This window comes from Molossus molossus, unplaced genomic scaffold, assembly GCF_014108415.1.
Source record: "Molossus molossus isolate mMolMol1 unplaced genomic scaffold, mMolMol1.p scaffold_m16_p_18, whole genome shotgun sequence".
NCBI lineage: Eukaryota > Metazoa > Chordata > Mammalia > Chiroptera > Molossidae > Molossus > Molossus molossus.
In genome coordinates, this window is record NW_023425353.1 from 7,565,689 (window position 1) to 7,591,705 (window position 26,017).

The 26,017-nt window shown below is 55.4% G+C and overlaps 1 protein-coding gene across 7 annotated transcripts in view; it reads left to right on the forward strand.

The window, feature by feature from the left end:
- Positions 1-26,017, forward strand: part of LRIG1 (leucine rich repeats and immunoglobulin like domains 1) — a 114,844-nt gene that overhangs the window by 66,690 nt on the left and 22,137 nt on the right. For 4 of the 7 annotated variants that reach the window (XM_036266084.1, XM_036266085.1, XM_036266087.1 and 1 more), the window contains 6 exons: positions 9,609-9,746; positions 11,754-11,897; positions 13,317-13,460; positions 15,654-15,797; positions 18,842-18,985; positions 21,129-21,209. In XM_036266084.1, coding sequence (XP_036121977.1) covers positions 9,609-9,746; positions 11,754-11,897; positions 13,317-13,460; positions 15,654-15,797; positions 18,842-18,985; positions 21,129-21,209 — 795 coding nt within the window. Of the gene's footprint in view, positions 1-9,608; positions 9,747-11,753; positions 11,898-13,316; positions 13,493-15,653; positions 15,798-18,841; positions 18,986-21,128; positions 21,210-26,017 lie in introns of those variants that run through there. The other 3 variants (XM_036266086.1, XM_036266088.1, XM_036266090.1) reach the window with 3 other exon arrangements.

Consider the following 26,017-nt stretch of genomic DNA (forward strand, 5'->3'; position numbering starts at 1 on the left):
AGACCTCTGATGGCAGACTTCACCGTGCAGGTTTCTTCCCTCAGGATCTTGGGTTGGTTGTGTCTCAGCCACCGGTGGGAGGGCCCAGCAGGCTCGGCTGTATCAGGCTGCCTGGGCCACGCACTCCCAGGGGGACGTGACATCATGTTCCCTCTGGAAGGAGTTAATCAGGACACTTCATTGAAGACCCCAAGGGGAGGGTGAGGCTAAAGGAAGTGAATGGCTGGGAGGTTGGTTGACACAGCCCAGTCCTGACTTTGGAGGGGCTGACCCCCCTGATGGAGGCTGTTTATCCTGCCATTGGGCCACTCTTGTTTTTTATCCGATCTCCACCTGAATAAACAGATCCGGAACGTCATCTGCAGCCAGGCTGAGAATCTGCCAGAATTCCCCAGGGAACTAGTGATTCACCAGCAGTGGGGGTAGGCAGAGGGAGTGAGCAAGAGAGAGAGAGAGACCTGCTTATTCCGATTCTCATTTCCTGTCCAGCAAATAACCCAGGCTGGGCTGTTCCTACGAGGCACCGGTTTCTTGGAGCAAATTATCGATTTATGTACTAGAACAGATGGTTCTGGTTTTCCTCTTTCAAGAAGATGAATGTAAAACAGGCTAGTGAGAGGGCGATGCTTTCAGCTGTCATTCTGAGCAGAGAACTTTTCTTCAAGTTGGCCTAGGAAAGCTATTTCGGACGTACTCTTTTTAAAACCTCCTTATCTTCATTGTCAAGTTGGATGTGGGCATTGGTCCTCATATTGGGTACATTCACCTTATTTCTTGCCAATTTGGAACTTAGAATTATTAATTCTATTTTTTTCCCTTTTTTGTTGCTCATTAGGTCCCCAGTTATAATAAAATGATTCTGCTTGTCGACTGAATACGATTAGATTGAGTTTGGCCTTGCTCTGTGGCCCCAGGTGGACTCCTGCTGCTTTTTAGGTGGTGGAGGGGTGCAGGAAGAGAATGCAGTCCAACGACAGAGCATGAACCCTGGCACTTCAATCAGATGGTGTTTCGGATTCATTTCAGCCATGGGGAATTCGGCTTACAATAAAACCAGCAGTGTGCTGGGCTGCTTGTGCTGCCCAGTGACCTCAGCCTGCCTTACCTGGGCACCGGGGGTGTGTACAGGAGATGTGTCTGTTGACAGCTGGGATTTATGCGATAACCCTACCTGGCAGTAACTCAGAGTCCATCAAGAATAAGTGAGAAGCAAACTGCTGTATATTCCCTCAACAGGAATATTATAGAACTGTGAAAAAGGATTAACTACTGCTGATGCAACAACGTGGATGGATCTCACATATTTAATGTTGAGTGAAAGTAGCCACGTGCAGAAGAGGTTATATGGAACGACTCCACACATAAAGCACAAAAATAGGCAAAATTAATCATTGGTGGTAGAAATTAGAGGTTCCCTTTAAGAATAGCAGTAGGGCCTTGGCCGATTTTGCTCAGTGGTTAGAGCATTGGCCTGTGGACCGGAGAGTCCTGGGTTCAGTTCCCGCTAAGGGCACGTACCTCAGTTGTGGTTTGTCTCTGGCCCTGGCCGGGGTCGTGTGGTTGGCCACCCATAGATGTGTCTCTTTCACAACGATGTTTCTCTCTCTCTTCCCTCCTCTCTCCCTCCCACTCTATTTGAAGATAAATGCAAAAATATTGTCAGGTGAGGATTAAAAAAAAAGAATAGCAGTAGGAAAATGACAGGAGGGAGGCTGCTGGGATGAAACTGTTCTGTGTCCTGACCTGAGTGGTGGGTGCATACATGCATACATTGTGTGAAAATGCAATGAGGTCTCCTCTTGGAATTACACACTTCTCAGTTTGCCTGTGATACTTAAATAAAAAGAAACAGAACTGTCACCACTGGACCATATGAGCTGTTTGTAGAACTTTATTTTATCCTCACTGGAGAACATTTTTGCATTTGTCTTCAGATAGAATAGGAGGGAGAAAGGGAGGAAGAGAGAGAGAGAAACATCGTCGTGAGAGAAACACATCCAGTGGCTGCCACCCACATGACACCAACCAGGGATGGGGACAAACTGCAACCGAGGTACTTGCCCCTAGTGGGAACCGCACCCAGACTGCTGATCCACAGGCCGATGCTCTAACCTCTGAGCCAAACTGGCCAGGGCAGAACTTCGTTTTTTAACAAAGGAGAAGTTACTGTCTTCATGCGTGCTCTTGAAATGAACAGCATCTTTTGGCACCTGCAGTAACACAGAAACCCCTTAGGGGGCAGCAGGCCACTGCCTGCACTGAGCTCTGCACCGAAGCAGCAGTGTCAGGGTCGCAGGTGGTCTTGCATTGTGTGGGTTCCACGTATGGGTATAAAATACACTGTAGCCCCAAGTGGCACTCCGGGATGCATGCATCCCCGCATTTGGACCACCTGCTTTGGGGGCAGTGGGCTAGACTGTGGTGCAGAGCCATGGGGAGAATTACGGGGCGGCACAGTGCTGGGCCAGCTGCCCAGAGGCCGCCCGGCTGGGGCTTGGTGAACGGTGTGAAGGGCGATGGGGATAGGGAGTGGTGGCAGGTGCATTATAATTTTTCTCGTTTCAGGGCTGGATTGAGTGACACTGTTTCTTAGCCAGATGTTCATGCAGAGAGAGGGCTGTAATTTGAATTGTGTTGATTGGTTAAGTAAGACATTTTAGAAGTTTGATGTTGAGGTAATATTATGGAAGATCTGCTGTTTCTACTCAGAGCCAACGCTCCAGGGGCTGACAGTGTGGACTTGCCGTCACCATAACTGTCCGGAGGAGCTGAGGCCGGCAGCCTTCGGTGTTAGGACAGGTGCCCTGGCCGCTTTGATTTCTGCCTGACTGGATGCATCGTGTGAGTGCCTCTTCTCTGGAGCTCAGCGTTTGCCTGCCTGTCCGCACTGGACTGCCCCGTGAGCAGTGCAGCATGGTGTAGACTCATATTCCTTGCACTTCCTGAAGAGAGAGGAAAGAACCAGTGGGAAAGTGGTTAGTGGTGTCGGACATGCAGGTTAAACCAGATACAGAAAGTGATTCACGCACATTTCCAAAGCTGCATCAGAGCTAGAACTAGAATCCAGGTCCCTGCACCCCCGAAATCCAAATTGGTTACTACAGTATGGACGGGTCAGTAATCCACAAGCAGGGGGCCAAATCTGGCTCACAGCTTGTTTTTGTAAATAAAGTTTTATTGGAACACATCCATACTCATTTAGGTATTGTCTGTGACACTTTTATAATCCAATGTCAGAATTGAGTGGTTGTGACAGATACCGTAATGACCCACAAAGCCTGAACATTTTATTTTCTGGCCCATCATAGAATCTATTTGCTGATCGCTGCCTGGTGTAGACAATAGATACATAATTTCAGGAACCAACTCTAATCCTCTTGACCCACCTTGACCCTGCTTCCTTTGATCCCTTCACCCTTTCTTCCTGGCTGTTATCTGGGATGTGAGCTCTTTCCCCACTAAAGGGGTGCCTTGTAAACCAGGCTTTCACAGAGCCGTTGTGGAACAATAACTTAGGATAAACAGTTTTAAATGTTGGTTTCAAATGCCTCTGTCTGTCTTACTGTCTAATTTAACATCGGCCTGGAAAATGTAGCCAAGTGGCCAGAGCTTATCTTGCCAGAGCTCTGCCTTTGAAGACTGATTTTATATTTGAAGCTGTAACAGGTGTTGGTTTAATGGACGTCTGCTGTATCAGGTTCTCCTTGCCCCAGAGGCAGCCTGAGGGAAGCCCACACGAGGAAGAGGTGAATGCCGTGTGATCTGGCCCCATGCTGCCCATCCCCGTCATTGCAGACCCTTCCCGCTTGGCCTGGTGGCAGAGAGGCTGGGGCGCTCCTTTGATGAGGCCAGTGGGCAGACCTCCCGTCTACGCCCCCCCTTCTCACTCTCTTTTGTAAGCCTAGGGGCACCCCTTTGTGCCTTCCTGTTCCTTCAGATAAAGGTCTGTAAGGACATGGTCCCAGTGGAACTGTCCTCTTCCCTCCACCCAGAGTGTCCATGAGTAAGAGCTTTGCTCATCGGCCTTGTTTGCTGAGGGGAGCTGCGCAGAGCCCTCTGCAGATCCCACTCACGCAGGGCGGCTGGCACCGGAGCCAGGCCTGCCGAGGCCAGTGCGCAGACCAGTCTGGGTGGACTGGGAAGCAGTCAGCTGGCATTTGAGAGCTAGGCGGGCTTTGCGGGAGGTTAACGGGCCGGGGGGCCTCTTGGGTGTGCTGTGGGTGGGCCTGCTGCCCGGGCTCTCATGCAGGCTCCCTCACTTGTCGGCTGTGACCTCAGGAAAATCCCAGCAGACCTCTGAGCCTCAATTTCTCCACTTGTAAGGTTAGGGGTAGGACCAGTACCTACCTCATGTGTGAGCTCCCTGAGGTTCACCCAGGGCCTGCTGCATGCAGGTGTGCAGTGATTGGTCAGCTGTTGTTAAAGAGAACTTGGACACGGATTCAGAGGCTATAAAGATGAGTGTGGACGTTCTTTGGAACCAAGCTGTTTACTTACATGGCAAGAGTGATGTCATGACCCCTGACAGCAAAAACATGCCCAGTTTTAGGAAGATGGAATGCCGAGTTGAATCAGGGCAGCAAGATGTTTTCACAGCCATCTGTTCCCAAGGTGGGAGGGCTTCCCCTGAGTACTGGCTGTTTGCTCTAACCCAGGTGGATGGCTGTGTTGAGGGGGATGTCTTGGGCAGGCCTGCTGCCCCGGTGGGGTGGGTGTCGTTTGGTGGCAGGGCCAGGGACCGGGGCCTGAGTCTCACTGCAGGAGTGGGGAGGGGAACGTAATGCAGCTTCCCTGAGTCCTGCAGACGTTCTGATCTGCGATTTGCTTTGAAGCACAGTTTCCCAAGGACAGCCCTTTCTCCCTGTGGTTGAGTCTGACACTCTCGAGCAGGGACAGGCTTGCTTCACGCATGAAGCTGAGAGTGAGAACTCAGAGTCGGTCCTCTGTTCCTGAGAGAGGGTCAGGCTTGCACGTTTGCACTGAAAAGTGGCAGAGGAACAGACGGGGGCCAGTCATTCATTCATTTTCTTCATTCTTTTCCCAGAGCACCTCCAACAGACTAGATCCTGAGCCTGCTAATGAAAACAAGAACACATTTTATTGAGCAACTGCTACATGTCAGGTCCCATCAGCCTCGGGGGCATAGGAACTTCCCACCCCGCTTTACAGATGGGGCTCTTCTGAGGTTCACACCTGTAAGTGGTGTACTTGGGATTTGAACTTAGGCAGGTATTACTTGTGGCATGTTCGTAGAACTCCTGACCTTGGGTAGTTGGCAGGTCCACCAGATCTCACACAGTGTGATTCTTGCTCTGTGAGAGAAGGGAGGCGGGGTTCTACAGGACCACAGAGCTGTGTGCTCAGCTTTCCTAAGCCCGGCGAGTTCGGGAAGAGTTGGATCATGGCTCGAGTCTAGAGTCTAGGGTGGAGAGACCAGCTGCAAGGGAGACAGTGGCATGTGCCTTCTCAGCACTGGGGCTGGGGTGTTTGAGCCCCAGGGAACTCTGGAGCCGCTGTGGGCTAGGTCTTTACATCTGGGCCGGGCTGCCACAGGGCAGGTGGCGGACTCTTCTTTCCTTCCTGTTTCTTGATTGAATTCATCTACTTGCATAGTTTTCTTCTGTTTAAATGCTAGTGAGCCCCAAATTTGTGTCCAACCTCTGCCCTTCTGAGTTTACCTGTATTCATTCTTTGTGATTCATTCAACAAATATTCATTGAGCACCTCTACATGCCTCACACTGTTCCAGTGGTTAGCGATAGACTAGTAGACAAAATAGACAAACATGTCTGCCTTCATGGAGCCGTGCTGGGGGAGGCGCTAAACCAGAAATAAGCAAAATCCTGGATATCTTAGAGGGTAATTAGAGCCATTGAGATAAAGTAGATGAAGGAGTGGGGTGTGTGTGTGTGTGTGTGTGTGTGTGTGTGTGACAGAGACAGAAAGCTTGCATGCACTTGTGGTTTTAGAGTGTGTGGCCAGGGAAGCCTCATTGCGAAGGTGACTTATGGATCAAAAAGATGTCAAAGAAGTAAGGGCATGAGACCTGTGGGTCTTGGGGGAAGAGCTTTCCAAGCAGTGGGAAAGGCAAGTGCAAAGGTCCTGGGGGCCAGTGTGGGCCGAGTTTGGGAGGTGGCGGAGTAGGAATGAGGCAGCAGGTGGTATATCACACGGGCCTCCAAGAACATGATGAGGGCTTGGTCCAGAACGAGACATGAGAGCCATTGTTGGAGTTTTAGGCAAAGGAGTCTTAGGAACTAACTCGTTTTTTGTTTTTTTGTTTTTTGCTTTGTTTTGTTTGTAAATCGTGGTAAAATATACATAACATAAAATTCACTATCTTAATCATTTTCACTGTGTAGTCCAGTAGTGTTGAGTACACTCGTGTCGTGTGGTCTCCAGAGCTCTTTCCGTTTTGCGTGACTAAAACTCTGAATCCACTGAGCAGCGCCCACTCCTGCCTCCCCCTGCCCCTCGCAACCACCATCTATCTGCTGTTTCGGTGAGTTTCACTACTCTGGATGCCTAATAGAAGTGGAGCCATACAGATTTGTCTTTCTGCGACTGGCTCCTCTAACTCAGTATGATGTCCTCAGGGCTCACCCTGGCTGTGGCACGTGTCCACACTGTTAGTCCGTCCGCCTGCCCATCCATTGATGCACACGGGTTGCCCCACCTCTTGGCTACTGTGACATGGGTGTACAAATGTCTCTTTCAGATCTGCTTTCAATTTCTGGGGTATACACCCAGAAGTAGACTTGCTGGATCATCATGTGGTAATTGTTTGAGTTTTTGAGGCCCCACCGTACTGTTTTCTTCAGCGGCCACGCTCGAGTTTCCATGTCTCCACATCCCTGATGATCATTGAGGTTGAGCACCTTTTCATGTGCTTATTGGCCATACATATACCTTTCTTTTTTTTTTTGAGAAACATCTGTTCAAGTTCTTTGCTCATTTTTTAATTAGGTTGTTTGGGTGTTGTTGTTGAGTGGTCACAGCTCTATATATTCTAGGTATTGGCCCCTCAAGAAATACGGGATTTGCACATCTTTCTCCCACCCTGAGAAGCCTTAACAGGATCTCTGGCTGCTGGGCTGGGACAGGCTAAGTGGCGAAGACCAAAGGTATAGTCTTGTAGCCTGCTGAGCTGGTTGTTTTAACATTTCCAAACTAGGATATAGGGTCACCATCCGACGCCCCTCTGGCTGTCCTCCCCAGGTCCTGTGGGCCTTTCCCTTAGTCTCCTCTCCTGTCTGTCTCTGTTGCCCCACCACTCACCTGGCCCGCTGCGAGATGGCTCCCTGCTCGTCAGCTGGGCCTGTGAGGCGATGCCTGCCCTGGTCCTGCCTGCCCTCCCTGCTCCATGACCCCGTCCCGCCTCTGCGCTGGTGTGTCCCCGGCATCGGCATCCTGTCCTCTGGAGCCGCCGCCCCGCACCCTCATTCCCAGGGTTCATCCTTCCTGTCTCTGTGGCCCACCCCGTGCTTCCTTGTTTCTGGTCTCCATGGCTGCCTCTGCTGCCAGTCGGGAGCTCCTCCAGTGTGGGAAGGAGACTGTCCTCCGCCCAGAGCCCGTCCTCCACAGAGGTCCTGGCGCAGAGCACAGGTCCGCGTGTTTGCTTCAGTGACTAAGTAAGCTGACAAGAAAGAAGAGATGTGTAAGATGAAAGAGGCAGAGGAGAGGTGGGGGGGAGTGGGGGTTCCCGGCAGCTGTCCTGTGGCCCCTCTGCTGTGCGGCTCTCTTTGTGGCGCCCCTTTCTCTTTCAGGCTCTTCCTGGCTCCCAGTCCGCACGCGGAGTTCCTGGGTCAGGCTCGCTCTGTGGCCTTCATTGCTTGTTCTTTTTCCCATACTTTACATAATAAAGGTTTTCTTCTCTTTTATTTTCTCCTTTCTTTTTCTTTTGGAGTCTGAAAACTGAAGAGACTATCTTTACTAAGAACTTAATAAAGAACTCAAAGAAAATGGCTTTGGGGGACAGGAGGGGACGTGAAGGGAGAAAGTAAGAGCCCCTGTGTGTGGAGCTGTGCCCTTGTAAATGGGTTTCTGGGTTAAGGGCCTGGGAGAGTTGTGAAAACAACAAAGGAGTTGGTGAGAAGCCCCCGAGCTTCTGGGAAGAAGGCCTTGTTTATGCCTGTTGGAACGAATTTGGTCAAGTGTTTGTTTAAAAGGGATGCCACTTGGTAAGTGACGCCTGGCTTACTTGTGTTGTGTTCAAGAATGTGTGATTGGCTGGAGACCCTGACGCTGTTCGCTCAGACACTGGCCCAGTGAGCGCCTGGAACCCGTGCCCCGCGCTGGTGTCCACACGTTGGGATTAGCGCTGTGACGGTGAGAATCTACCAGGCCGAGCCGAGCCCGTGCATGGGCCCACACGGGCTGTCCCTCCGGCCTGGGTTCGAATGTGTTGTCTTTCTCCTGATTAATAAATGCCGGTTAGTTGATTAGACTGTGGGCTCTTCAGAAAGAGGGTAAAGGTACAGATACGTCCTTGGGGTAAATTGCCTTCCTGGGAGGGAGGCACGGCAGTGACCCCTCACGCTGACGTCTGCCACACGCTCTAGTGGGGTTTCAGATTGGCCATCCGTGTCGCTGAAATGAGGGAAGTGTGTACCGCGGGCCAGGTGAGTGGTGGGGCAGCTCAGAGACAGGCACAGAGGAGACCGAGGGGAGGGCCCACCAGATCCCGAGATGGCATCTGGAGGTGAAGTGAGGAACAGAGTTATCACGGGCTAGAGCCAGAGGTTCAGGGGATTCGATCACTTAGATCCAGCACTGAATTTATGGTTTCCCCTAAGTTGTTGGGATTTTGTCTTTTATTCTGTTTAAGTCCCTTGTGCCTGTCTCCGTGCCTGGCACATGGTAGGTGTCGTAAAGCATGAGGAGTGGAACGATGAGTTGGGATGGATTACACCGCGCTGTGGGGCTGCAGTCTTGTGAGTGGTGGCATTGGATGAGGTCCTGAAGGTCCAAAATGAGAACCGTTTTAGGAGCTGGCTGGTCCCACTGGGCACATCATCAGTGGGCGGGTCGTCCGTGAGTCTGGAGTTCTGGTCATGCCATGCTGCTCTCCACACGTCTGAACACCCCAGTGTTCTTGCCCTTGGGGAGAGCAGCCTAGGCTTAAAACTTGGACAGACTCGGGTGTTCGGTGTAGCACCCATCCAGCAGGTAATAACTTGATGGGAGGGAGGGTAGGGGATCTCACTTTAAGAGTGTCATTGCTGCCCTGGCCGGTTTGGCTCAGCGGTTAGAGCATTGGCCTGTGGTCCAGAGAGACCCGGGTTCGGTTCCCACTAAGGGCATGTACCTCGGTTGCAGTTTGTCCCCGGCCCTGGTTGGGTTGTGCGGTGGCAACCGCTCGATGTGTCCCTTTCATGTCGATGTTTCTCTCCCCCTCTCCCCCCTTGCTCTCCCTCCCACTCTATCTGGACAAAAAAATGGAAAAAATGTGAGGTGAGGATGAAAAAAAAAAAAAGAGTGTCATTGCATTTCCAATTTTCTGAAAGAGCAAAACAGCTGGGAAACAATGTGTCTAAAGAGGTGGTGGGGGAAATAATTGTTTCTTTGCAAAAGGACATGCTCGAGTCACCTCCCTTTGTTTGTTTTAGGCAGCACAATAAGATTCGCAGTGTGGAGGGGGCCCAGCTGAAGGCCTACCTGTCCTTGGAGGTGCTGGACCTGAGCTGGAATAGCATCACGGAGGTGCAGAGCACCTGCTTCTTGCACGGACCGCCCATAAAGGAGCTGTAAGTGCCTCTGCTCTGCTCTCAGCACCCAGGTCTGGCCGCAGGTGGGCATTTCCTTTTCTCAGCCATGGGCCATGGCCTGGCTGAGACCGTGGGGATGGGCACAGATCCCCTTGTGCTGTCCTAAGCAGGCCCGAGGGCAGGGCGACCCAGGGCTGTGTCTTCTGTTTGTAGATAGGCAGATATCAGCTGAGGTAGGGAGAGAGTAAGGATTAGCTTAATAGACTCACTACCAAGAGGAGATTCTAGCCCTCAAATACAGGTCTATCTTGGCTACAAAGCCTGCTTTCTTTCCCAGGAAGGCAGAGGAAAGATTCAGGGTAGTTGGAGGAATGACAGTGGGTGGGACCTCTTTGCAGAGGCTTAACCTGTCATGACTTATCTTTCCAGCATCTCAAGCTATGGAAACAGGCACTTGGTGCACTTGAGAGAGCAGTCACTATTCTGGGGGCTCTTGACCTTCTAAATTTTGTTGTCGGTCTGTTTTGCTTTTACCCATTTTAATGCCCATTGGACAGTAGATGGGAGGAAAAAGTTAAAACGTATTTAACCCACTGCCTGTTGGTAGGAAAATGTTGCTTTGGGGAGGAAACTGAAAACCCAGGCTAAGGGGACATGTTCAAGTGACATGTGTGTTTCCATTCCCTACATCATTGCCATTCCTGACTAATTTTGGAGATCATTTGCAAGGTGCATGAGGGGTTATGGTGGCCCATCTGTTCAGGGAGGCCAAGGCTTGCTTGGCACCACGGTTTTCCAAGACCCACAAGGAGAGAAGTGATTCCTTTCTTAGGCTGCATCGAGGCACTGGGATTGCAAACTGGAAACGGGCCTTTGGCAAGCAGTGCAGTGTGCTCAGGCCCCGTGAGCTTTCCTCCAGAGTTGTCTCCTGCCACCTGGCACCTTCTCGCTTGGAACAAAGAAACCACCTGCTGCTCAACTGAATTGCAGTGACCTTCTCTGTCTGCAGGAGAGGAGGAGGGACTTTCTGTTTGGGCAGATACTGGCCAGTGTATCTTTATCACAGACTGTTCTTCTTTAATCTGGAGTGTTGAGAACAAACAGTCCAGCCCCCTCTGCAGAGAATTCTCATATGCTCTGTCCTGGGCTGCTGCCTAATAGAAAGATGAAAAATGCCTCATTCCCTTCCTGTCTCTTGTAGAAAATTCTCTCCATTTTTCCTCCTTTTTGCCCAAGCCACCAAAATCAGCCTTTCTTTGGGGAGTAGGAGAGGTCTTGGGTAACTTCTCAGAGTCTCCTAGGGTGGCTCCCTTCCTGTCGGCTCCCCTTGTTTGGTACTGGGCGTCCCTGTGTGCGGCACAGAACCGCTGCTCACAGTGGCCGCAGCGGCTGTGAGGGGGATGCCCTGTGTGCATGACCCTGTCGCTGGGGATCCCAGTGACTGCTGCTGGTTTCCCAGGGGTTCTCTGCAAGTCTCTTTAACTAGAGTGTTTCTTTGACTCTGAAATTATTACAGTGAATTGGTTTATGCACATTTATCACATAAGCCATACAATGAGACCCACTTCGAAATTAAAGGCTGTTTCCCCCAATTATGACATCCACTCTGACCTTGACTTGCAGTTGACTTTCTGCTTCCTAGGGCTTTTCTCACCAACCTTGAACCCTAACCCTTGGGTAATGGGTGCTGAAAAGGAATCTTGCAGGTGTCTCTGGAGGTGGGCAGCACCCAGCAGAGCTGGTGTGTGGGGATGGCTGGTGGCGGAGGTAGCTGGTTTTCAGTTACCCTCCTGGGGCCATCCACTGGCCACAGGCACAGTGTGCTCTAGGCTGAAGTGAGGCTCTGTCCTGACACCTGGGTTTCCCTGGCTCTCCCACCTGGGAGCGGAGATGGGCTTAGCAGGCTCCGGGTGACAGTCTCATTGGAAATCTGTGTCTCTGGGTGTGTTTTGGCTTATTTTCCCAAGTAGGCCGGGTCTGGGGTCTATAACAGAATGAGGAAGGCCTCCTAGTGACCTCTGTATTTTCTCTCCTGGATCATTCCAGCAACCTGGCAAGCAACCGGATTGGCACCCTGGAGTCTGGAGCATTTGATGGTCTGTCACGGTCGCTGCTAACGCTTCGCCTGAGCAAAAACAGGATCACCCAGCTTCCTGTGAAAGCATTCCGGTTACCCAGGCTGACACAGCTGTGAGTATGGGAACCCGCGTGCTGATGAGGCTCAGCGTTTCCATGAGGCCCCAGCACAGAGTGCAGGTCCCGCCTTGCTCCTCTGTGGTCAGGCCTGTGTGATGATCATGGATGGCCCATGGCAGCAGCTAATCAAAGCAAATTAGAAACCGGCCTGGTGCCTGCGGGCTGCCTCAGGTTGCTGAGGACATGTCTGCTTGGCCTTGTTGGGACTTTGCAGAATGACAGGAGGAGCCCTGCTAGTCAGCTGAACCTGGGCTGCATTGGTTGGGTTCCTTATGGATCTTAGACGTTTGTTTACTTTTCAAAGGGACCTATGGAATCTGCCGTGGACGTCAGGTGTCTAGCACTTCTTGAGCAATTTGAGAGGAAGTTGGTGTAGCTAGAGGTGATAGTAAACAAGAGATGGGCCATTGTTTTTGTCTCCTAAGGCTTATAAGTTTGTTGATTGAGTCTTATTTTTTTTAAAGAAAGGATTTTTTTGTTATCTTTTTTGATGACCAAGGCCAAGCGCTCTCTGGGAATGGCACAGGGTTTGGTGTAAAAAAAAAAAACTCTATTTCCAGAATCTGATGGAGTATTTGTTCCGTGTTTTTTTCCTGTATCCTCTTTGCAACAAAAGAATGTATCTCAGAAAACAGCCACACCTGACGTGTGGTCTGAACAGCACATGACAGTTGTTCAGGGCCAGGTGTGACCGCAAGATGGGGTGCACCAGCGCTGTGCTCCACACGCGCCCCACCCCACACAGCCCCACTTCTGCCGTCCACGCCTGGGCTCCTTTGCTGGGAGGTCTGTGTGAGGCAGGGCCATGAGGCACTGCAGAAGTATTTGGGGAAAACCAAGTGTGCTCCCCGTCCCCTCCCCCAGTGTAACTGACCGGTCCAGCCTACCCAGACTCCTGATCTTTGGGTTAACTGAGGTCTCATCACATGATCTTGGAGCCAATCCTGTGTGCTTCGTGTGTCTGGGTCCCCTCCTCCCCCGTGGGCAGCAACTCCTCTCCATCGGTGGAGATCCTCTGACCCTCAAGTGGGAAGTGAGATTACCATTTGATACTCAGAGGTTCGATTTTTCCTAGGTTGAGGCATCTGGTGTGGGTTTCTGTTGCTGAGCTGAGACAGCTCACCTCAGACGTTCAGATCCTGGGTCACACACACCCTCGTCCCTGCCGAGTCATGGCTGTCCCGGGAGGAGGTGGGCATGCTCACTTGCTCGGCAGCTCTCGCCTCCTCTTTTGTTCATTGGCCGGGCCGGTCAGTGCTGGTGCCCGCCCTGGGCTCCCACTGCAGGCCAGCTCCACGGGGCCCTCACTGGGTTTTCCCTGTTGCACCAGAACCCCAGCAAGGACTGCGTGGGAACGGTGGGAGCTGCGGTGTGGTGCCTGCTGCTCTGAACCCACCGGCCTTCTCTCTTCAGGGACCTCAACCGGAATCGGATCCAGCTGATCGAGGGCCTGACGTTCCAGGGCCTGGACAGCTTGGAAGTGCTGAGGCTTCAGCGGAACAGCCTCGGCAAGCTGACGGATGGGGCCTTCTGGGGGCTGTCCAGGATGCGTGTGCTGTGAGTGCGGGCACTTCCGGCCAGGACGGGCTGTGCGTAGCAGGCGTGTGCTCTTCAGCCCTCTGCCCAGGGTTGTTAGGACTTCCGCAGGGCCTCATGCGGAGTCTCCGGGGGCTCTGCTAGATCGGGTGTTGTCCTTGAAGGTTGGGAAAATCTCCTGGGGTCGTTTTAGTGGATTTGGTGGAGTGAATGGGCTGGTGAAGACAGAAGAGGGAGCCATTTTTCAGGGGCTGCTCCCCCACCTTTTGCAGACTGGGGAGCAGGTGCCCCTCCCACGTCCTCTCCCCTGCTCCACACCCTACAGGAAGTTCCCTCTCCCCCGTTTTGGGTTTGACAGGCTTGACGTGCAGGTGGGTCAGAGTGTCGAGTTCGTCAGGGAGACTCATGATGTGCTCACAGAACCCCTGCCACTTGTGGGGCGCACCAGCAGCTGCTCATCTTGTTTGCAGACGCTTAAACCTCGTCACTGCTGACCAGAAGTAACCTAGCTCGTGGTTGTGAACATCCCCAGATTGTGGTCGCCTGCCCTCCCCACTCCAGCCCCTCTTCCCCACGTGCTCCGAAGAGCGGTCACGGCTCCTCTCTGTGTTTCCTGTTTGTAGTTTCGGTGGTGACTTCCAGGTTAACACACTTGCACTGCCGTCTGGATTTGTCAACTTGAGATTTCTTGCTTTATGGTTAATGGTGTTACTTGTTCAAGACACCTTCCTCACTGCCTTTCAGTCTCTGCAAATGATGTCACTCCGTTCATCTTTCATTAGGTATCTCTGCAACTGAAACAAAAACACCACCTCTAGCTCCCGTCTATCAACTCTGTGCTGCCTCTCGATGGCCACGCCTTGATACTCACACAGCCCGGCCCAGCAGTGAGAGCGCCGGCCGTAGACCAGAGTCGCGGGTTTGGTTCCAGTCAAGGGCCATACCTCAGTGGCAGGTTCCGTCCCTGGCCCTGGTCAGGGTCGTGTGGGAAGCAGTCAGTTGATGTTTCTCTCTCTCTCTGTTTCCCTCCCTCACACTCTATTCAAAAATCAATGGGAAAATATACTTGGGTGAGGATTAATACATATGTATATATGCTCACACATACAGACATACTCTCACACACACACTGAGGACCGAGGCTGCCACAGTGTGGCTTTGCTGCTTCCTCTTTTTGATGTTCCCCCTGTGACCAGCTGTACCTCTATTTTTACATATTTAAGAACACTTTTACTTGATACCTTAAAAGTGTCATTTTAGACTTTGAAATCTAGGCGGTGTGTGCTGGATGGGCTGAGATGAAAGACTGCAGAAGGAAATATAGTTAGCACACACCACATGTTGTTTATGTTGAACAAAGTCATATAAATTGGGGTGATCAGTTGTCTTAGTTACAAATTTAGTGCTTACTTTTTGTGAAGCAGCAGAAAGTGAGGTGGGTAACAGCAAAATGTGGTCCCCCAAAGTCCTCGTCACGCTGAACTTGGGGCAGCAGTTGAACAAAGGCCAGAGCCACCTGTGACCAGCTGTGCACGGTCAGAAGCTGGGTTCTAAGGCCCTTACACTCAGTGGGAGCTAAAATTCTGACATGGATTTTCTTGTTTTCTTCTTATACCAGCCCTGTGAAGTTAATACTCCTGGGTATCTCCATTTTCTAGATGTTCAGGTTCATGCAGCCCACAGAGGGGCAGAATTGGGATTTAAATCCAAGGAGTCTGACCCCAGAGCTGAAGCTGTGTCTCTCGGCGCAGTGGTCCAGAACCCAGGTGTGGTTCGCCAAACCTGGGTTTGTGTTGTAGCCCCTCGTTTCTGCCAGTCTGCCAGACAAGTTACCTAGCTTCTAGATGAGGATGATAATGAAAACCACCTCCTATTCTCTTTTCTATTTCTTTCTCTGCCCTCTGCTGGCAACGGCCCATCTGTGTACCTGTGCTCAGCTAAAAGGGAAGCTTCCCTTTGCCCTCTGAACTCAGCAAGTTGGCCTGGACACTCACCACCATCTCTGTTTTGGCTTTTCTGTCTTGTCCTATCTACCTACCTACCTACACACACACACACACACACCCGCCCCCCAACGTATTATTGTTAGCTCCTCGGTGCCCACCAGTGGATCTGCAGTGTTAGAGCCTCGGCGCCCCCCACTGCTACCTGTGCAGTGGATGAATGGGTGCTGGGGGACCACCACCTTCATCCTGCGTGTGGCTGTCATTGCAGGCGCCTGGAGTACAACAACCTGGTGGAAGTGAACAGCGGCTCTCTCTATGGTCTCACAGCCCTGCACCAGCTCCACCTCAGCAACAACTCCATCTCCCGGATCAACCGCGATGGCTGGAGCTTCTGCCAGAAGCTGCATGAGCTGTGAGTGCCGCCTGCGCAGCTCTGCCGTGGAGGCACCGCTGCCTAGAGGGGACTTTCTCCAGAGCCGGGAAGCTCGAGGCCCAGCCTCTCCCGCAGCACCGTGGACAGGGCGGGGCTCGGGGCGGGAGGCCGGGGGGAGGACTCAGAGGCAGGCACCGGCCTGTTCTAGAGGGAGGAGAAGGCCCAGCCACCAGGCCCAGAGCAGGACCTGGGGACCCCGCAGACCCAGTGGTTTGAATTGGTCCCCTCGGGGTAGCTGGGCCTTCTTGGGCTTGGAGACAGCCCCTGGGCCGAGGGCACTGGCGTCGAGGGCAGTCTGCAGGAGTGCTTGCGGCTGTGTTGAGAGTTGCGCGTGGATGGCTGCAAGTCACATGGACTTCTTCAGTGAAGGCTTAGACACGGGAGGCAGTGAACCTGAGAGGGTGGCGTGCCGATGGGAGGTTTACATGCCCTGCCGTCTCTGCCTTCCTGCCTGTGGACAGGTTGTCCACACTGGCTCCTCCCCCGTCCCAGCAGCGTCCCCTGGCCTGGTGAAAGCACTCCCGTGCTGTCATGGCTGTGGTTATACTTTATGTGGATAGACGGCCCTCATCCCTTTGGGAGACTCCCAGACAGGGCCCCCGGCTGGGACTGGGAGCTCCTAAGCTGGTGTCCGAGGTTCCCGAGCCCAGCAGTGACAGACTCTGTCTGGGCAGGTGGCTATCACGTCAAGGCTGGTGATGAGAGTGCACTCCAGGGGCTTGGTGGACATACCTCTGTTTCTGACCCACATCTAAAAGATTGGTTGTTTTGGAGGAAAAAAGTGGATTCTCATTGTGTTTGTTATTTCAGTTTAATGTGTTGAAGGTTTCTCAGTTCTAGTTTAGTCTAGCACATTCCTTTACTTTTTAAAGAAGGCTGGCTGCAGGAGAAGACTCCCCACTGAAGCGGGCAGGTTCTAGGCGCCTGGCCCGTCTGGTCTCGTGCCCTCAGCAGGCAAACTTGCGGAGCGGACGGCTGCGCTTGCAGCGGGTGTTTCCCCCACTTCCGCGTCTCTCCCACCCGCCCCACACCGGCCCCGACCTGGCGTTTATATTTCGGTGAATCCATTGTTCCTAAAGCAGACACCAGTAGTCCTGCCTCTGCCTGCTCCTTTCACTCTCGCCGGCTTCTCTGAGAACGTGAGCGCTGACCTCGGGCGCAGCGTCCGGCCCCTCGCAGCAGTGCGGCCGCAGACTGCTCACGCGGTATTGGGTGGCTCCTGCCAGGCTCTTTGCTCGGCTGGGACCCCACTTGGGAACCCCCAGGACCAGCGGTCTTCTGTCCTCCAGGCCTGGGAGCCAGGGAAGCAGGAGGGGTTCTTCTGAGTCCCTCAGACCTGAGCCAGTCCCACTGTCAAGGTGAGGGCAGCCCTCGGAACTGCTGGCGGGTGGGCCTGGGAGGAGGCAGCATCGGGGATAGGCCCGGTGGGCCTGGGGAGGAGGCAGCGGCGGGAGAGGCCGGGTGGGCCTGGGGGGGTGGCAGCGGCGGGAGAGGCCGGGTGGGCCTGGGGGGGAGGCAGCATCAGGGAGAGGCCGGGTGGGCCTGGGGGGGAGGCAGCATCAGGGAGAGGCCGGGTGGGCCTGGGGGGGAGGCAGCATCAGGGAGAGGCCGGGTGGGCCTGGGGGGGAGGCAGCATCAGGGAGAGGCCGGGTGGGCCTGGGGGGGAGGCAGTGGCGGGAGAGGCCGGGTGGGCCTGGGGAGGAGGCAGCATCGGGGAGAGGCCGGGTGGGCCTGGGAGGAGGCAGCATCGGGGAGAGGCCGGGTGGGCCTGGGAGGAGGCAGCGGCGGGAGAGGCCGGGTGGGCCTGGGGAGGAGGCAGCGGCGGGAGAGGCCGGGTGGGCCTGGGGAGGAGGCAGCGGCGGGAGAGGCCGGGTGGGCCTGGGGAGGAGGCAGCGGCGGGAGAGGCCGGGTGGGCCTGGGGAGGAGGCAGCGGCAGGGAGAGGCCGGGTGGGCCTGGGGAGGAGGCAGCGGCGGGAGAGGCCTGGTGGGCCTGGGGAGGAGGCAGCGGCGGGAGAGGCCGGGTGGGCCTGGGGAGGAGGCAGCGGCGGGAGAGGCCGGGTGGGCCTGGGGAGGAGGCAGCGGCGGGAGAGGCCAGCAGGCACCCTGAGGAAGGGGCAGAGTGGCCGCGGGGGTGGCTCGTCAGCCGAGCATCTTCCCGACAGCCAGGCCACCTTGGAGCCAGGTGCAGGGCTGGTTTCCGCCTGTGCCCGCCCCTTCTTTAAGCTGAATTCTTAATTGTAGGTGAGGATGTAGTTTTGATCTCCTGCCAGGTCTTCGCGACTGACAGACACCATGACTTATTTCTCCAGGAGGAAAAGAATGTTACCCCTGCTGCCTTTAAAAACTCATTAATCTTCTCTGGATTCATTTTGCATATTCCTGCCCCAGACCAAATCTTCCATTTTTCCATAGATGACTTAACATGCCAAGTAACCAACCCAGGCAGGGCCATGTGAGGGCAGGTGGTGGACTAGGAGGAAGGGTTGATTCTGACACTCAGGGAAGGGGTCCTGCTTAAAGTGGGGATCATCCCAGAAGTTCTGACAGGAGGCTGGTACAGAGGGTGGTGCCCAGGTAGGCGGGAGTTCTGTGAGGAAGGCTTGTTCCAGGTGGTGGATGGTGGTGCCCTCTGCTGGCCGATGTCGGGAGCCTAACTGGGCCACCCTGCTCCCTCTCAGCACATTCTGGGGTCCTGTCCAGAGTCTCAGGCCCCTGCTGTGAAGTCTTTCCTAGTCTGGGTCAGGACCCGCCACAGGCACCAGCGTGAGGGCTTGGAGCCTTGCGGGTTCTTGAGTTGCATGTCCTTGATGTCATCCTCACAGTTGGTCACATGTCCAGGTCTCCGTGACCTCCGTGAACATTCCAGGAGTCACTGTGGCTCTCTGGCTGTCTGACCACTCTCGCCCTTGGGAGTCTGTGTGCGTGTCCCTATCCTCTGAGACCCGGCCGGCTGTGGCTTGATGTCAGCAGAGAAGGGCCCCTGGGCCACCGGACAGTGATACTGTCTCTCCTCCCTTCCGCAGGGTTCTGTCCTTCAACAACCTCACGCGGCTGGACGAGGAGAGCTTGGCCGACCTCAGTAGCTTGACCATCCTGCGCCTCAGCCACAACTCCATCAGCCACATCTCGGAAGGCGCCTTCAAGGGACTCAGAAACCTGCGTGTCTTGTACGTGTCTCACTGTGGGGTTGATGGCATGAAGGGGTTCCCGCTGGGAGGCAGGCGAGGCCAGCCAGCTGCCTTGCTGAACTCCCTTTTCACTGGCTGCCAGGCAGACTCGGACCCGAGATGGACCCATTGCCTGTGCAGTCTCTCACTTTTATGTAATCGACTGAAAAGAACTGGTTGAGCAGGAAAACGACCCTCCCTCCCCGGGGTGCCTGTCGGAAGCACGGTGGTCAACCAGCACTAAGTCCCGCCGTGCTGGGTGCTGGGTGCTGGGCCCCGTGCTCGGGAGGAGCTCCCCAGCCCAGCGTCTGGACCCTGAGTCCTCCCTCTGCCACTTCCATCTCGAGTCCCGAGTGCTTTCTGTCCCGGCCGGGCGTGCTGAGGCTCAGACCTGTGTCCAGGAAGCCCCATTTCTAAGAGAGGGAATTAGGGAAGCCTTAGTTTTTCCTGGAGCCTCAGGAAGTGAAATGTCACTTTCCTCTAAGCTCCTAATTAAGTGAGTTGCCAGAAGTTGCCAGGATGCTTTTCTGGAACTTAAACGTTCTCAGTTGTTGGCTTCAGAAAGCTTTCGGCAACTGTCCGCATCAGGTCCTCAAAGGGGGGTGTGGTTCAGCAGTGATGGGGGTCAGAGGCTTCCCCCAGCTCTCCCCACTGCGGGGAGAGGCCGGCTCCCGTGTCAGGCACCTGGCAGAGCAGGGTGGGCCTCAGTGCTGAGCCCCTGTGGGGCGGAGGGGGTGAAGGAGCCCGGACGCCAGGCCGTTCACGCTGAGGTCAGCCCTCAGCCCTCGCAGGGCCGACAAGGCTGGGAACCTTCAGACTGAGCGGCCGGAAAAAGAGCAGAGCTGTGCAGCCAGGGATGGGAGCAGGGGGACAGGCACCCAGAGCGGCAGCCCCCGGGGGCTCCTGTGCGTGTAGACAGCAGGGAGGGGACCCTGGAGGAAGCCCTGCCAGCGCAGGCTCAGCTCCTGGAGCTTCCTGCTGGGAAAAGGAGGCCACAGCCAGCGCCGCGCTGTGCTCAGCTCCTTCCCTGCCGGCACTGGCGACCCTTCCGGAGGCTCCCAGGAGCCACGTGCAGCGTCCTCTCCTCCTGGCCCCCGTCGGCAAGAGCTGGGAAGAGGGGGTGTTGTTGCTGACAACCGTGTGGAGAGTCAGGGGCCGACCGCGTGGTGGATGGGCGCTGGTCACCGGGTGGGACATCTTGCCTGGCACCCTGACCTGCCTGTAGAAGCTGGAGGAGGAAGATGAGTCACCGGCCTTGTGATTTGCGTTGTTGGAGAAGCCTGGGCTACGCTGGCCTCATCCTCTCATCCTGGCAAATGGGTCACAAGTCTGACTCAGCACCCAGATGTCGTCTCTGGCACAGAGTCAGGGCCTGTGCAGGGCCTGTGAAAACATGGGAGTTCCGGGCTCAAAACCCACTCTCGGCAGCATGGAGGAGGCCCCGGGGGCCGTGCCCGGGCCGCGCTCTTCAGTGTCCCTTTCCTCCCGGTGCCTTTGCAGTTTCTCGGCCAGGTCTACAAGGGGCTCTGGCTGGCCTGGCTGGTGTGGCTCAGTGGGCTGGAACATCGTCCCATCACTGACAGGTTGTGGGTCTGATTCCTGGTCAGGGCACATACCTAGGTTGCGGGCTCGATCCCTGGTTGGGGCATGCCTTCCTGAGGGAACCAATTGATACTCTCTCGCTTTCTCTCCCTTCACCTCTCTGAAAGTCAGCAAGCATGTCCTCGAGTGAAGATTAAAAAGAGAAAAAAGAAAAGGGGGCCTGGTGGGTGCGAGAGCAGATGGGAGCCTTCCTACGCCTTTCGGGCTGATTCTCAGCGCAGTGGCCAGACGTCTGCTCTCCGGGTGGAGCTCACGCCAGGCCTTCCCCGTGTGCTGTCCGCACACCCTCCTTTCCCGGCCGGGCCTCCTCACAGCGTCAGATCCGTGGGAAGGCTGAGAAAGCCAGCCGCACCGTAGGGGTGCAGACAGGGGGTCCCCTCGGCTCCGCGGTCACGCTTCTCTGCACCGTGTGTCACTGCTGGGCACCTAGAGTACACTCCACATCCAGCTTCATGGTGCAGTTTGGGTATCAGTCTGTCCCCCCACTTCGTGTTGAAGAATGAATTGAGAACTCGATGGTGAGCTCTCTCTCTCCCCGCAGGGATCTGGACCATAACGAGATTTCAGGCACAATAGAAGACACCAGTGGCGCTTTTATGGGCCTCGACAGCCTCAGCAAGCTGTGAGTACCTCGAGTTTGGAGGCCGGGGGCCTGCGCGGGAGGGTGGTTCTCGGCTCCCTGATTCCTCCTTTGTTCTGGGCCCACCAGAGGAGAGCCGGCTGGCATTTATCTTTGGTTTGGGAAGAAAAAGCTGAATAAGAGAGCAGAAGACACACTGCCAGCTTCTCTCCGGCCAGTGTCTCATCACTGCCCTGGGTATTGACTTCTTTGGGGCTAAAGACCTGGTGTGCAGAGTCCTGCGGGGCTTCTCTCCTGCTTGATTCATGACGTGTGAAAACAGCCAGATTTTTTGTTGTTCTTTGCACAAAGGAGTCTTGCCCTCTTGCTCAGTTCCTAGAAATTGTGTGAAATGTCTAACGCTGAGTGAGTACCTCTTGAAGGTTTTGAGTCTTCAATTAGTACTTTTGTCGTCGATCATAATTTTAAACAGAAACAGTCATTTACAAAGGGTAACATAGTAGCTATTGTCCATTCAAGGTGTTTGGTGTTTTTGTTTTTGTTTTTTGCATTTATCTTCAAATAGAGCGGGAGGGATAGAGGGAGGAAGAGAGAAAGAAACATCATCATGAAAGAGACACATCGAGTGGCTGCCACCCACACGACCCCAACCAGGGCCGGGGACAAACTGCAACCGAGGTACATGCCCTTAGTGGGAACTGAACCCAGGACTCTCTGGTCCACAGGCCGATGCTCTACCCGCTGAGCCAGACCGGCCAGGGCTGGTGTTTGTTTTTGTTCTAAGTTCCTAGAATTGCAGTTGGTCTTGAGGCACGTGTGAGTTAGAGCTAGCAGTCTCGTGAGGGTAGGCTGTTACGCTACGTTTTTGTAGTTGAGGAAACAGAACTGAAGGGATTGTTCCCAAGACCACACAGGTGGTAGGTGGCAGGGTCAGGATTTGCCTCTGGCCACAGATCCCTGCTGCATGGCCCTTGCCGGCCTTTATCCGCGCTCACCAGCACTTTTGAGGAGCCCAGCACCAAGCAGGAGTGGGGTGGGCGGAGCAGCTGCCACTGCTCCCTGGTCTCTGGGAGGGAAGGTCGGAGGAGGACAGACCAGGGGAGGCACCGTCGCTCCTGGTCCCAGGCCTGCCCCTGACGGCAGCCCTGGCGCAGTGCAGAGTAAACATTTGGAAGCAGCAGTGTGGGGGCTTAGGAAGCCGGGGGAGTGGGGTTGCAATGAGTGTTTCTGATCTGTTTTGAAAAGCGGGGTTTTCATACTTTTGTATGGAGTTCTGAGGAAGAAGAGCTGTATGGGCTCTGAGAATTGTCTCTGCTTGGGCGTCCCGTGTTCTGACAGCTTGTCCAAAATGCCTGTCAGACTCTTCCCTAAAAGCTTCCTCCTGCCCACCCCCTGGCCTCTTTGCCCAAGACAGCACGATGGGCGGCAGAGGACCCAGGGTGGGACTTGGCCCCGGGACGGCCGCTCAGCACAGGCCTCCCCGTGTGCCGTCTCAGGTGAGGTGGGCAGTGGTGGGGCCATCCCGTCCTTCGCAGGGCATGTCCCTCTGGACCCTGGAGCCGTTCCTGGGTGTCGTGGTCCCAGAGGCTTTTCCAACCCAAGCGAGATGTGGCTGGGGCTTCTGGCTCTGTGTACCTTCCTAGTTACTGGCTGTCCCTTCCCTGTGCTGTCCCCCTTCCTCCTGCTGGACTGGGGCCCACCGTGCTCTCTAAAGTCCCAGGAAGTGAGCACGAGCCCGTGCTCCTCCTTGCGCTGTGCTTCTGACCAGGGGTCCCCAAAGCAATGGGTTCTACACTGACCAGCTGCTGAGACTCCAGAGAATGTATTAAAACCAACCCCACTGATAGGATGTTGGTGCTGGGGGCTTTGTACCTGCTTCAGAAACACCAGAGAGAGGTACATAATTGGGAAATAATAGAAACGTCTCCATGTGACTGAGTGTGTGCAGTCAGTCACTTAGCGGGGATGGTGTCAAGGTCAAGTTGCAAAACAAAGCAGAACCCTCCTCTTCCTGGGTTTAAAAACAGTGGTGTGGGGCCTCCGACTCGGATTCCTGTGGGCTGGTGGGGTGGAGACGGGGGCAGGCAGCGTGGGGACGGGACGAGACTGGCGCGGTGGGGTGGCTGCGGCTGTGACGGGCACACGGGTCCGTGCTGTCTGCCTGTGGGGGTGCGGGAACCGGCCGAGGAAGCACATGCTCTCCTGTCGTCCTGTGCTCGGCTCTGGTTAGAACTGCTCTGCGAGGCACGTGGAGGGCCGGGCATGGACACTGGGGGCTTCATTCTCCTCACCGGGGCGGGGCGTGGACACTGGGGGCTTCATCCTCCTCACCGGGGGCCGGGCGTGGACACTGGGGGCTTCATCCTCCTCACCGGGGGCCGGGCGGGGACACTGGGGGCTTCATTCTCCTCACCGGGGCGGGGCGTGGACACTGGGGGCTTCATCCTCTTCACTGGGGGCCGGGCGTGGACACTGGGGGCTTCGTTCTCCTCACCGGGGCGGGGCGTGGACACTGGGGGCTTCATCCTCTTCACTGGGGGCCGGGCGTGGACACTGGGGGCTTCGTCCTCCTCACCGGGGGCCGGGCGTGGACACTGGGGGCTTCATTCTCCTCACTGGCTCCTCAGAGCACTGCCCGGAGCACTGGCTGGAGACGGGGCTGCATGCCCCCTCTGAGCGGCTGGGCAGTCTGTGGGGTCCACTAGAAGTGGGGAGGTGTTGGTGCAGAGAAGGGCTCTGCCCGGTGTGGGCTGCAGTCAGTGCCGAGTCCTCTGGGCCTGGTGTGGGCTCCCCTTGGACGCCTGGGGGACGGTGCTCAGGGTCTCCCTGAGAACGGGAAGGGAGAAGTCGCCTGGCCGTCACTCAGTTGCCGAGGACTGGGGTCCTCCTACCCTGCTGGAGGCCGGACCCAAGCTACGTTTTCCGGGAAAGGAGCAGTGAGCAGCAGCCCTCAGAGCTCCGTGGTGAGGGCCAGGCCCTTCTGGGTCGTCCGTGAACCTGAGTTCCTCTCCCTCACTGGCCTGTGACCTTTATACTTTGCAAATGTCTATGGAACCCCCCGGGGCCCTCAGTGTCCTGGGACACGAGGAGGGAAGGGTGGGTTTCTGCGCCCAGACACGGGCATAGTGGAGCCTTTGGTCACCTGTGTAGGGCGGGTGATGCAGGTGCCTGCCCGTGGGCTCCTCTCTCCACAAAACTGTTCGGGAAGGACACGGGTGGCAGGTGTGAGGGGGAGTTTGGGGGACAACACGCAGCATTGGATTATGGGCCAAGCCTCTTGATTCCTGCAGGTGCCGTTCCCCTGTTGGGGTGGAGGGAGATTGTCCCCCCAGTCTAAACATTGTGGCAAGTGTGGGGAGCGGCACCCCTGAGCATATCCCCAGGGTCTGCAGGTCTGCTTTAGTAGGAGCCCAAAGCCTGGGGAGCCCTCGGCCAGGCTGGCTGGAGATGCATGAGAGGGCCTGGTGGGTGACCCTCCGCTCTGAGTCAGCGGTGCTGGGAGCCTCGGGTCAGGCGGAGTCAAGTCTGGTGGCCCTCGACCAGTGGGCAGCGTGAGCATCTCCTGGCGGGAGCCCAGCTCACCCTTCACACTGCAGCCCGTGGTCGGGGTGTCACCTGCTGCTCGCTGAGCCCAGCCCCCCCACACACACACACACATCTGCTGGGAGAACGTAGGACCTGTTTTCACTCACCAGCAGGGTGATTAGCCCCTGCATAATTGAGAATTTGTTGTATTGCTCTTGTCACGAGTAGAAATAACAGCCTGCCGTTATTGTGAAAGAGGTGAGTGTGACTGATATTTAATGGGTGAAATAAAGCACAGCTTTTTCCTGGATCTAGTTTACGGGAGATTTCACTACAGTTGAGAACATTACTAGGACCCGGAGCACACAGTGTCTCAGCCTGGGAGCTGAGGAACGCGAGGCGGGAGGCGCCCGCATGCTGCGCTGCCCCGTTGGGGGAGTGGTGTGGCCACTGGGGCCTGCGCGCTTGGTCTGTCCGTCTGCCATGGACGCTTCGATGGAGGGTTGTGGAAACTCTCAGGATGAGCTTCTTTTCCCCTCCGTGCAGACTGCCTCCAAGAGAAAGGGAGGCAAAGGGGTCTTTGGCCTTTGGGCCCCCCTCACCCCACAGGCAGGAGGTGCTGCCTCTGTCTGAACTCACAGTCACGGTGGGGCTACTGCTGACCAAGTGGGGGCATTGGGAAGCCCCTCGGAAGTGACCACGTGGGCTCGAGGTGCCTGGGGAGCAGGCTCCTGGCCCCGCCTGGCTCAGTCCGCATCTGACCCTGTGTTCCTGAAGACAGCGTCCTGGTGTCTGCAGTCGGGCTGAAGCTGGGCCGTCGGGCTGTCTGCCATCTCTGGTTTCCTCAAGGTTGTTCTTTCTCCTTTTGGTCTTCGGGGCAGGTCTGGTGCTTGCTGTTTCTTCTCGTGCGTCCCAGTCTTGACGTGTGTCTGAAGGTGGAGCTGGCCTTTGGTTGAGATCTTTCTCCTGCTTCTCAGTGGGTCCTGGATGGGGCCCCCGCCCCCAGCATGAGGGGCTGAACCAGACTGGCTTTCTCCACAGGCTCCCTGCCCTCAGCACCTGCCCCTGGCCAGGAGCCCTGATCCCAGATGGCGGTTCTGGGTTTCCCGGGAGTCGGCCCCCAGCAGTCCACGTTCTTAACCAGCCCTGGGGACGGTCCTGGTGTGCGTCAGGTGGCTGACAGCGCCTTCGGCATCCCTGGCAGTGTCCTGTGCTGACAGGAGGTGGAGGGAACACCTTGGTGAGCTCTCACCAGGGTGCTGGGCAATGAGGAGGGAGACACGAAACCTCGACTCTTCATTCCCCGTGTCCCGGACGTTCCGGGG